We start from the raw sequence: 12,361 nt of genomic DNA, 5'->3' as shown, positions 1-12,361 counted from the left end.
CAAGTAGCATTATTTTATAAACTCAAAATTTTATCTCTCTCAAAACACAATACCATCTTGGTTGAACTATTGTGGATTATAGCGTTATTTCTCTAGTCCAATAACTAAAGGAGATTACTCCTAACTTAAAACTTAGATTTAATATTTCAACTTTTTAAAGTTCTTTTGTCTATATTCAAGACTAGAGTAGAATAATTATAGAAAATGCTCATTTTTTTATTCAATTGGTTGAACCATCGATTTCAATTCAATTTTTGAAACTTAACTTTTAAGAAAAAATAAAATAAAATATATAAAATATAGTCTTTGAGTTATAAATCACTCTCTAACTAAGTCTTTCTTTTTACAACAATAACTTAAATATTTTATTCATGAATACATAGTGAGATATGAGTTTTATGGACTATCAAATAACTAACATTCTTGCTAACAAATTAGCTACATACATATAAACTAATATCAAATTTAGATTAGATATTTAAATTATCAGCGATGCCATCAATCACTAATTTACAATTTATTTATTTTCAAATAATTTAAGAGTTAAAAGGTAGTGCACTGACAGTGTAAAATAGTTTTACACTGTCATCCAATAGAAAGCTATCAATTAGCCATGTCATTAAATTATTTTTTAAATAAAAGAGTAATTTAATTGGATACATGGTGATGATTGGTTGACAGTGTAAAAATATTTTACACTGTCAGTGTATCACCCCTTTTCTCATAATTTAATAGTTAAAATTTGCGAGTTCAAACTCACGCTTCGTATATTACATAACTATCAATTGAAGTGATTTTATAAAAGTACCAATTTATAATTTAGTTCCAAAACACATTAAAAAGAAATTCAAATTCCATAATCAAATATAATCAAATGTATGCTTTAATTTTCAGGCTTCCGTTTCATGGAACAGTGGAATGCCGTATCTTCATCTTATTTATATCCATGTAAAAATAATTAGAAAAAAACAAAAATATTTATAGAAAAATAAATCTATCATCTCTAAAAAAATATACATGCACCTTAACAATTGTGTTTTTTGATCTTTAAATATTATTGCATCTATATATATTGTATTTGATTGTCTAGTGGGAGGATGCTTGGGTCTGAAGGATATGTTCCCCTCGAGGTCCTGAGATCGAAGGAGTTTAGGACCAATTTTCGGAGACTACGGAGGACAGTAATTCTCTTGGATAGATTAACCGATACGGAAGGAAGGAGACCAATTTATTAAAAAAAAAAAATCATTAGCCCTTAACGATCAACCAATGATATTAACGATTCACATCAATTGAAATGATACATTGTTCAATATGAATAGGGACCATTTAACTTTAAAAAAGGGATACCCTCCTCTAACTTTCCCTTTTACCTCTCTTATTATGTACTAGTACTTTCCGCTTTTTATCTAATTTTTTTCACGTTTTTTATTATAAAAATGTCTAAAGTCATTATACTTGGGTAAGGTTTCAGTGACTTTGCCTCTCTAAAGTCACCATGACTTTAGTTCATTATTTCACTTATGTTACCATTTGATACATTTATATATTATTTTTTATATATTTTTCCTATCATAATAACAAAATTGTAACTAAAGTTATGGTGACTTTCCCGCAATAAAGTCATCGAATCTGTTTCCATTATACTTAGGGTCTTTTTGAGAGATGGTTTTTGGAGGATTTTGAAGGAAAGACTTTACAGGATTATGTCTATATTTTGAAATATGATTGATATTTTTGAAAAGTATAAAAAATAATATGATTTTATATACTAATATTAGTATATTGTATTTTAAAATATCAAACACATTTCAAGATATTAACGTAGCCCTCCAAAGTCTTTCCTACCAAAACTCTAAAAACCAACTCCCAAATTGACCATTAGAGAAAGTAAATTAAAGAATCATGTTAAGTTCAACATCGTTCCATAATTTCTAATGTCTTATTTTCTAAATACACTCATATAATTGTTATAAAAATTGTGATTTTATCTTTAAAGTAGCAGTAGTTCTGGTTAGTGAATAATATTATTGTGAAAGCAATATTAACTAAAAAGCAAGGTGTATGAGTAAAATTTGTTATGATGCATGATTTGTAAGGGATACTTGGTGTTTTGCATGGAAGATAAAAGATGGTATAGTGCATGAGTAACACTTGTTATGATGCATGCTTTGCAAAAAATACTTGGTGCTTTGCAAGAAAGACAAAGGACAAGTGTTTTCATGCATTTAAGGCACCTTTGGCTTACTCCTCCTATAAATAGGACCATGAGCAAAGGATTCAAGAAACATCACAAGAGTACTCCAACATTGAGAGAGAAAAACATTACAACTTGAGAGAGTTTTAAGAGAATTAGAGAGATTTCTAGTTAGAGAAATTCTTAGGTGTAATTGGGTTTTGGGTAGTGAGAGATTGTGAGTTTTCGTAAACACGTTGTGTAAATTTTTCTTTTAAATAGAAAGATCTGCAGCAACCCGGAGACGTAGGTTATTTTGGTCAAACTCTGTTATCTATCTTTATGTTTTATTATTCTGCATTTATCACTTTTCACTAATCTGACTTTGGGGAAATTCGACAAAGTTTCCTAACAACTGATATCAAGAGATTTGGTTTGTTACAACGATCCTAAGGAAGTCAGATTCAAATGGGAGTGATGACCACAAACGAAGGAAATGTGAGAATTCAACAGTTCGATGGTGCTGACTTTGGCTTTTAAAAGATGCAGATAGAGGATTATTTGTGTTAGAAAAAGCTCTATCAACCTCTCACATGAAAGAAACCAAACGGAATGAAAGATGATGAATGGACGCTTCTCGACAGATAAGCTCTCGGTGTTATCTGATTGTAGTTGTCTCATAACGTTGCATTTAAATTTCCAAAGGAAAATACCACCGGGAGTCTTATGACAGCTCTCACTAGCATGTATGAAAAGCCATCATCGTCAGATAAAGTTCATTTGATGAGAGTGTTGTTTATGTTACGGATGGGAGAAGGCGCTTCAACTACTCAACATCTCAATAAACTCAGCATCGTCACAACCTAGTTAAGTTTAGTTGGAATCGAGTTTGACGATGAGGTACGGGAATTGATACTTTTGTCTTCTCTACTAGATAGTTGGAGTGCTACTGTCACCGTTGTGAGTAGCTTGAGAACAATTTGATTTTTCTATGGAACTAAAATTGGAAAATTCAAAGCTCAGCCAGAGATAAATGAAATGAAACAAACCCTAGAAATTTGAGCATGGAAGTTTAAGAAATGCACGAATATAACTATATGACGACGAATTTGGAGTAACAATGTATTAGAGAATCAAGGTAAGCTGCATCGTTGCAAGGAGGAGAAACGGCGGAAAGGACGGTGAAGGCCTACCAAGTGTTCTCAATCAAATGGCTCTCTTCTCACGTGTTAATCATGCTTAGCTGGGCCACTGTTAATGGGCCCTGAATAATAGCTTATAAACAATCAGGCTTAAACAAGAAATATATCTGACTTCTCTCTATTAGACCCGACATTCCGCGTATTTTCATAATATTAAAAATATTTCTGTCATTTTTTTCTTAACCATATTTTACAAAATAAATTATTCAGTCGCGAAAAATCCAGCATGTCATCAAAAAATTTGGTATAAAAGTTTACCAAATTAATTAAAGTATCTTATTAAAAGATTCATTGATTGTTTAAAAACAAATCCAATATATACCGAACACCGACGGTCCGGTAGACTTGCAAATTTTTTATTCACGCAATAATGATAAACAGAACAAACCGGATAGTTTTCGTCCTTCTCGTGGTGCTAAATTAATTAGTTTTGTGAGAGGGATAGGGATGCTAACTATTTTCTTAGCCACAACGGGATCAAAGACAGCAGTAATTGTTTCCCTCTTCCAAGAACCAAGGTCCTGATCAATCAAATCGCAAACTTTTGTATCCGGGCCAATACCTCTCGCAGCCCCTACAACTTTGAAACCAGGGCTGTTAGGAATCCATCTATTAGTTAGGACTTTTATGGACTCACCATTTCTAACTCTCCATCGAGCTCCTGACCACCTCTCGCGCACTTAAAATACTTCTCCACGCGTAGTTGGGAGCGTAACCAACGCCACTCTCCTCTAGAGAACAATTAGGATAGTATCTCCCTTTGAATACCTTCCCAACCAAGGTGTCTTCCCTATTAAGCAGCCGCCAATAATGTTTACCTAAGAGGCTAGTGTTGAACTCACTAATACCTCTGAAGCCTAAACCTCCCTCCCCTTAGCTCTAGACAGCTTGTCCCAGCTCATCCAATGAACCTTTTTTTTCTCCGTTTTTAGACCCCCACCAAAACGCATCCAGCATAGATTGAAGCTCTTGGCACATACCCTCAGGTAGCTTATAGCAGGACATTATATAGTTAGGGATTGCTTGAGCGACAACCTTGATTAGTATCTCTTTACCAGCTCTCGAGAGAAAGTTCTCCCTCCAGCCCTTGATCTTTTTCCAGACTCTCTCTACAACCAAAGTAAACACCTCTTTTTTCGATCTTCCAAATATAACCGGCAAACCAAGGTATTTAGTGTGGCTCAACACCGAGGCAACTCCCAGATGAGAACAAATAGAAAGCTTTTCTTCCTCCATGAGATTACGGCTAAGAGACACTTCAGTTTTGTCCAAATTAATCACTTGCCCAGAGGCCTCCTCGTAAACCTTAAGTGTAGCCATGATACGACCAGCTTTCCCTTGATTGGCCTTTGCAAAAAGTAGACAGTCGTCCGCGAAAAACAGATGCGAGATAACAGGTGCTTTCCGCGCCACTTGAATGCCTTGAATCTTCTTAGTGTTGACCTCCCGCTTTAAAATACCTAAAAGAACATCAGCACATAAAATGAAAAGATAGGGTTAGAGTGGGTCTCCTAGACGGAGCCCCTTTTCCGGGAGAAAATTTGGACTAGGCTGTCCATTGAGCAGGATCCTGTAGGACACAGAAGTTATGCATCTTTCAATGAGATTTACCAAAAAGGCGGGGAAACCCATCGAAGAGAGCACCTTGATAACAAATCCCCACTATAGTCTATCGTAGGCTTTTGACATATCCAGTTTGATGACCATGATCCCCTTTATTTCCTTTCTTCTTCTTCATCATTCAATGGAAGCACTCCATTGCGACGAGAGCATTATCAGTGATAGACGCCCTTGCACAATCGTACTTTGTGGCATACAATACTACCATCTTGGTTGAACTATTATGGCATATCTTGTTATTTGTCGTGACTTTTTAAAATCATTTTTGCCTATATTTAAGACTAGAGTAGTACTAGTATAATTATAGAAAATGCTCATTTTTTTACTCAATTGGTTGAACCATCAATTTCAACTCAATTTTTAAAACTTTACTTTTAATAAAAAAATAAAAATAAAAATACACCGTAGTCTTATCTATCACTCTCTAACTAAGTCTTTCATTTTACAACAACAAACTTAAATATTTTATTTATCAAAATAATTTTAATTCATGATTAGATATGACTTTTAAGGACTAACAAATATATGTCACTCTTGCTAACAGATTAGCTACATGTATATAATTAAAGATTTGAATTATCGGCGAATGCGATGCCGGCAACCACTAATTTATAATCTAGTTCTTCAGACACATTAAAATATTTCAATTCCATAATCAAACAGTCTATTGCTTTAGTTTTCAAGCTTCTACTTCATGGGATAGTGGAGTGTCGTATCTCCATCTTATTTATATCCATATAAAAATAAGCTAAAAAACAAAAAGACCTCTATGAAATTAAATTTATCATTTCTCAAAAATATACACGCACCTTAACAATTACGCTATTTAAAATTTAAACATGAGGAAAAAAAATGTAGTGTAATTATATAATATTTTTACACTGTTAATTGATGAGAGACATGTATTATAATAAATCTTAATTTTATTTATAAAATATTGAAATAACATGAAAAATATAAAAAAAATTATTAAATATATGTGTATAATTGTTTTACACTGACTGTCAATGCACAATTTTTAAATATTTTTATATTGATATTGCATTTGATAGTTTCTCTCAGCAGGACACATGAACCCTTAGCTCTTGACCTGGGCTGCTGGATTGCGCACCTCTGTTTCGGCCGTTGCAATAAGAAGAATCTTTTTGCCACTATTATTTTTAAAGTTGGCATCCTCCATATTTCAATAATGTCTAGGTTGTCTTTGTGATAAGTTAAGGTAAAAAATCTAGATGAAATATTGGATAGTTGCCTATTAATTGACCAAAGAATTACTATTTAATTGACCAAATTACCTATTACACACAAAATCAACACATGAATACGATAATAAAATGATTGCTCTTACGGGTCACTTTCAACACAATATCTATTTTATTTTAATCAACAATAACTTTTATTTGAAAACTAAAATCTTTATTTTCAAATTTCCCTTTTTTTCTTTTTATTTTATATGATTATTTAATACAATTAAATTTTACGATAATGTTTTATTTTACAATTAAATATCTCATTTCAAATTTACGTCTAAATATATTTTATATTGTAGCAAATAAATTCGCTTGTGCGGGAGTACGACTATCTTAAAATCTTTTTTTGTGGATCATTATTTTATATATGCAATTTGGTCAAATTTCTTTATTTAATTTTTATTTTATATATGCAATTTGATCAAACTTCTTTACTTCAAATTTTTCATATCGTTCAAAAATTATTACACCATAAATAATGCACCCGGGCGACAGCACGGGTCTCTGACTAGTTAAGGTAAAAAATCTAGATGAAATATTGGATAGTTGCGAAATATCCGATGCATCGGAATTTTAAAAATATTTGAATTTTTTCAATGACATCGGTTTTTAATTTTTGTTGTTGAAATTACCGGATATTTAGTCTATACTTGAAAAATCTGGTTGACTCCAAAGTTGTATAAATAGGGGTTATGTGGTGTTCTTCAAAATAACATCTTACGATGCATCTTCCTTAGTTTTTTGTCTAAGATAAAAGTGTACTTCAACAGAGAGAAAACTCCCGTAGAGTTTTGGGTTCCGACAGACACCGCATGTCTTGCCGTCTTGATATCAAAATTGAACGATTTGTTGCTCGACACAGATAAAAGAAAGGTGAGAAAGATCAAGTTTTCTAAAGACTAGATTGATACTGATGGAAGAGTGAAATACAACTTTATTAAGTTGGAGATAGATGAAGACTTAAAAGCTATGTGTAAATCATATCACCGTAGACTAACTAAAGGACCAATCAAATTTGATGCGACAATTTTTAGAGATGTGGACGGCATAATTAAGATGTTGAAATTCTGAATTGATTTACTATTATTATATTACTAGTATATTATTGTTGATTTACTATTAAAATTCTGAGAAAGAACATTACATTGTATAGTTTACTAGTATATGATACTGTCATATCTAGTGCTTCAATTGAACGAGCATAGAACATTACATTGTATTTATTAATTCCTTTTTGTTAAGTGTTTATAAGGGTAAACATGAAATAAAAAAATTATAATGCTTTCCGCTCCGTCTAATTTCCAAACAGTGGAGTGAGATATTAGTTCCGTTCCGTTTTAAAATATCCAAACAATGGAATGAGGTTTATATTCCGTTCCGTTCCATTCCGCTCCTTAGTTTTATTTATCCAAACATACCCTAAATTATGTAACAATTTGTCAAATGTTAAGTTTTGTCCATCATGCATCAATGGAAGTGGAAAAATATTATATAATAAACAATTTTGTGGAAATGTATGAGTAGTACTACACATAATATACAAATAATACATAAAAAGAATAATAATGTCTAAATAGGTCCCCCACAGGCTATGTGTGTTTCCTGCGTGCCAAACTACAAACCTGCGTGCCAAACTGCAAGCACAAAGCGTCATCTCCACCATGTGGAAGCGACGCCATGTTATCAGAAGGTACTCCAATATCAACATGAGAAGATCCATCATGTGAATATCCAACATGAGATGGTCTAACATCATCTCTATGCTGCATAGGTGGGATAATGGGTGTGATACAGTCTCAAACCACTCCAAATACCCATCCACACACTCCATAGGGAACTGAACCACCATTGCACGATCTTTAATGACATGTGTAGAACTCATAATGTTACCACGAAACCATTTATCAATGCCTTCCTATGGAATAGTAGGGACTGGTCGCGGGATGTCATGGACATATCCATACTGGCGCAGACACCTCTCAGGTAAATGTCTAGCCATTAACCCTTTTTATCATAGGTAACTAGAAAAAATTAGTGTCATCAACCTCCTCACCCATTCTATGGCCAGTGTAGGGTGTCCAGATGACATAGTCTACAATCAGTGCATTAACCCTCCACATGTACACTACAACACCTTATGGGTGTGCATGTCTGTCCCTCAATCTCTTGGCCCATGGGGACCCAGCAGTGGTAGCGATAACCCACCTATCACAAATGGACGAGAAATGCTCGTATATCCAGCACTACATAATAACAAAGACTCACATAACCAAAAATAGTGTCATAAACAGAACTAACATAATAAGAATGATAATTTAGTTATACCTGAAACAAACTCATATAACTAGCAAGCTGTTTGTTCTAAAAAAATGGTTGCCCCTCTAAGTGCAGGATATAGAATTGTCAATGCAACACACCCTCATGCCTAGCTGCAATGCATTAGGTTGTTAAACAGCCACATGTACTTCACATTGATATATACATGAGACTTATTTACTAAGATAGTACATCCTACTAGATGTAGCATGTATACCTTAGCGGCTGCCTTATACATACTATGTTGCACTAGCTCATCGTACCTATAACACAACTAAGATAGGTGAAGTCGAGCACCCCTCATAGTCTTAAAATCCTCTATTACCTTCTCCTTAATAAACCCCAAGTATTGTACAACTGTCATACATGCGGTCTCTTGACTAATGATAGGAGCGGTGAAGACACTACCTGCCAGCAAAATATGGAAAAGCAAGGAGACATCATCCAATGTGATTGTTTGTTTGAAATTAAAGATTTGTTTTATAAAGAAGTGCATTGTGAGGAACCTATGAATATGAATTTAATACGCATATTGTGGCTAACTCCTCATTGCCCAAAAATTGTTTGACAAAATTCCTTCGACAAATGTTCGTTGTAGGATCGCCCTCATCGGTACATGTGCTCGCTGCAGCTTTTATGAAATCTACGAAGAGCAAATAAATGGCTTGATCTTAAAGTGTTCGTTTGAGATTGACGATTTTGTTTCAAGTGCGTTGATTGTTATGTATTATAAGAATGCTAAAGTTGAAGATGCACATAAGGTGTTTGATGGAATGGATATGAAGGATTTGGTGTCTCTAAATGTTGTTGTTTTTGGATATGATTAACAAGGGTTTCCAAATGAGGCGATGGGTTTGGTTAAAAATATGATGTCGATGGGTGCGATTCTGAATGTGGTGACTTGGAATGCATTGATTTCTAGGTTTGCTAAGAAATGTGATAGAACAATGGTATCTCAAATTTTCGGGTTGATGATTGAAGATGGCGTTAAGCCTGATGTGGCGTCATGGACTTCTGTTATATCTGGTTTTGTGCAGAACTTTAGAAATGAGGAATTTGTTGATATGTTTAAGCAATGTTGCATCATGAGTTCTGCCAACTTCGACTATCATCAGTGCACTTCTTCCAACTTGTAACTATGGTGTAATTAAAGTCAAGAAAGGAAACCCACCAATAACACCAGTAGTGATGACTCCTAGAGGAGCTTTTGTATTTTTTAATAAATAAAAAATTGAGTTTATTTTCAATTTTCATATATCTAAACCATTAAAATCATCAAAATGGTCCTTGATTGTCAAATGTATATGACGAGGCAGAGGAATTCAGATATGCATAATACGGTTTGAAGAAATAAGGAATCAACTTGATCGTTTTAAAAGGTAAGAGACTAAAATGAATCCTGAAATATAGATAAGAGACAAAAGAAAATTGTAGCAATTACTATATAAATTCTTCGTTTTCTCAAATTCATAAAAATGAATAAAAATATTTTAATTGTTGATAATAATGTAGAATCTCGTTTCTTAAATTTGTTAGAGTTTCTTAAAAGATAATTTCAGTTTTCTTTAAACTTTTAGACAGCCCTCCTTTATGCCAAAAAAAAAAACTATTTTCTTCCCTTCCTTTATATAATTTACTCAATATATGTAAATTGGTCAACTAAAATCAATTTTAAACACAAAAATTATAAATTTTAATTTTAAGTAGATCAATTTTAAAAATCAAACACCTCAAAATCATTCCAAATCAATTTTAAAATTGATTTTGAATCTTGTAGAATGGAACCAACCATACACTAAGATATTTTAGAGCAGATGATGCGCACATGGCTTATCACTTTTATAAATCAGTATGTATGGCACTACCTAGCCTGTATTTCATTTCAATAACATCTCAAAATATTATCATGTCATCAGCAAATGCACCTCAACATCTAATGTGACAGAGAATAGAAAAATGAAGATAACACAACAGAACAGATAGCAGAATAAATAATCACATAAGATTTTACCATTATTTTCAAAGTAATCATCTTTGTACAATATATAGGTGTTAGACTTAGAATCCTCTAATATCACTTTGACACTTGCCCACGTTTCTTTTGGTCACTAGAATACACATAAAATTACACCAATTAAAACAAATTAAATATTTACTATGTAGCATTTCCAAGATTTTTGGTCTGCTATCAATTTTTTCTTAGATTTTGCTCACCAAGAACAATTCATTGAAATACTAACTAAATAAAACTCAAGCTTCAATTTGAGCTCATGGTATTTCTTGTCACATGCCAAATATACTTACTTATTCATCATATAATTCTAATGTTGATTTTCCTTTGTCCCTAGAGTTTCTATCTCATTGAAATAATTAAATCCAAAATCATGAATACCAAAGTCTTGACAATCCAATAACCAAGCACAATTATCCTCCCAAGTAGGCACAAAATTCATATCAGTTTTTGTATGCTCTGTCTCTGTCTTTGCTATAGGTGTTATGTCCATTTCCCAAAGTGCTTCCACCAATGGTGTTTCATCTAACCATAGGCTATTCATTAGAGAATCATCACTACAGAGACTATCTAGCAAAAGAGATTCTTCTCCAGAAGAATTTTCTGTAGGGGGTGAGCTTGAATTCATTTCTGAGTTCACAGCTGCATCAGTTTCCTTCACTTCATGGTTATTGTCAGGCTGTGACAAATTCTCTGCAGGGGATGAAGTATCATTGGATGATGCTTGTTTGTTCAGAGGCTCATGAGTGATGGGATCAATTCCCATCTTAATTAGCTTTTTCTTGATGTGAGTGTTCCAGTGATTTTTAATCTCGTTATCTGTTCTTCCTGGTAATCTCGAAGCAATCTTCGACCACCTGTGAAAACAATCAATCATATATCAAAAACCATTATTAGATTAACGTATCATCTCTACATTTACACACAGAGAATATCATATTAAAAAATATATATTATTAATATATTGAAAAGAATGCAAATATTCAATTGCTTACACCTCAAGAAAACCATGCTGGTTAAAGGATTTGCATATTGAAATACAAAATAATAATGAAATTTTGAAATTAGAATAAGAGAAACAGAGATAAATATATATATATTGCATCATCAGATACGTGTCTGGTGTCTGTATTACCTGTTGCCAAGACGGGCATGAAGATCAATAACAAGCTGCTCCTCTGCTTCATTGAGGAGGCCTCTCTTTAAATCAGGACGAAGATAATTAGTCCAACGAAGCCGACAACTCTTCCCACAACGTCTAAGCCCAGCGAGTTTAGGCACAGCGCGCCAACAACATTGTCCGTTTGTAAGAATGAAATTGATGAGTTTCTTATCTTCCTCAGCAGTCCAAGGACCTTTCTTCACACCAAGTTTGTCACAACAAGGTTGTCTCCCCATAATAACTCACACAACAATACTGTAAAGTCTTTCAAACTAATGCAAAAGTAAAAGTCTCACCAACACTGCCTTTATATATAGCCCTCACCTTTTTGTATTGTAATTAATTAAATCATAAGAAATAAAAATGTGCATAATTAAAAATTATAAAGTTTTTTTTAGGAGACAGTGAGAAACAGGAGAAGGTTGGAGGGGTCCATAATGGGTTGTGAAAGGTATGTGGGAGCTAATATAGGGTATTCTGGTGTTTACTAGCTGAGCAAAATTGGTGATGCTGAAAGGTGTGTGACCCAATAGCAAAGATTTGTGTAAGGTTATTTATATTTATATCTTGTAAAGTGAAAAATGTGTTATAATAATGCGTAAAATGATTATGCTTTTTAACATT

General features: G+C 33.2%; 2 protein-coding genes across 2 annotated transcripts; both read right to left on the bottom strand.

Annotated features, from left to right (window-relative positions):
• Positions 1-4,257: 4,257 nt before the first annotated feature.
• On the bottom strand, positions 4,258-8,017 carry LOC131632184 (uncharacterized). Its single transcript, XM_058902991.1, has 2 exons — positions 7,871-8,017; positions 4,258-4,827 (listed from the first exon to the last, which is right to left on the bottom strand). Exons 1-2 carry the CDS (start codon positions 8,015-8,017, stop codon positions 4,258-4,260), a joined length of 717 nt encoding a protein of 238 aa, XP_058758974.1.
• Positions 8,018-10,535: 2,518 nt separating this feature from the next.
• LOC131605785 (MYB-like transcription factor ODO1) lies at positions 10,536-12,150 on the bottom strand. The gene is made up of 2 exons (XM_058878098.1): positions 11,711-12,150; positions 10,536-11,432 (listed from the first exon to the last, which is right to left on the bottom strand). The coding sequence occupies exons 1-2, from the start codon at positions 11,971-11,973 to the stop codon at positions 10,886-10,888; spliced, it is 810 nt and encodes a 269-aa protein (XP_058734081.1). The 5' UTR covers positions 11,974-12,150; the 3' UTR covers positions 10,536-10,885.
• Between the last annotated feature and the right edge of the window lie 211 nt (positions 12,151-12,361).

Source organism: Vicia villosa, linkage group LG1 (assembly GCF_029867415.1).
Source record: "Vicia villosa cultivar HV-30 ecotype Madison, WI linkage group LG1, Vvil1.0, whole genome shotgun sequence".
NCBI lineage: Eukaryota > Viridiplantae > Streptophyta > Magnoliopsida > Fabales > Fabaceae > Vicia > Vicia villosa.
The sequence above is the reverse complement of the archived record's forward strand: the minus strand, read 5'-3'. Positions and strand labels throughout refer to the sequence as shown.

What these genes read in the sequence shown, in the direction of transcription:
- LOC131632184 (XM_058902991.1), bottom strand. Translation starts at nt 8,017, where the DNA reads ATGCAGCATAGAGATGATGTTAGACCATCTCATGTTGGATATTCACAT. An exon ending in GCTTGCAGTTTGGCACGCAG is followed by an intron (nt 4,828 to 7,870) that starts GTTTGTAGTTTG and finishes GGTATTTTAAAG; the next exon opens with CGGGAGGTCAACACTAAGAA.
- LOC131605785 (XM_058878098.1), bottom strand. Translation starts at nt 11,973, where the DNA reads ATGGGGAGACAACCTTGTTGTGACAAACTTGGTGTGAAGAAAGGTCCT. An exon ending in CATGCCCGTCTTGGCAACAG is followed by an intron (nt 11,433 to 11,710) that starts GTAATACAGACA and finishes TTGTTTTCACAG; the next exon opens with GTGGTCGAAGATTGCTTCGA.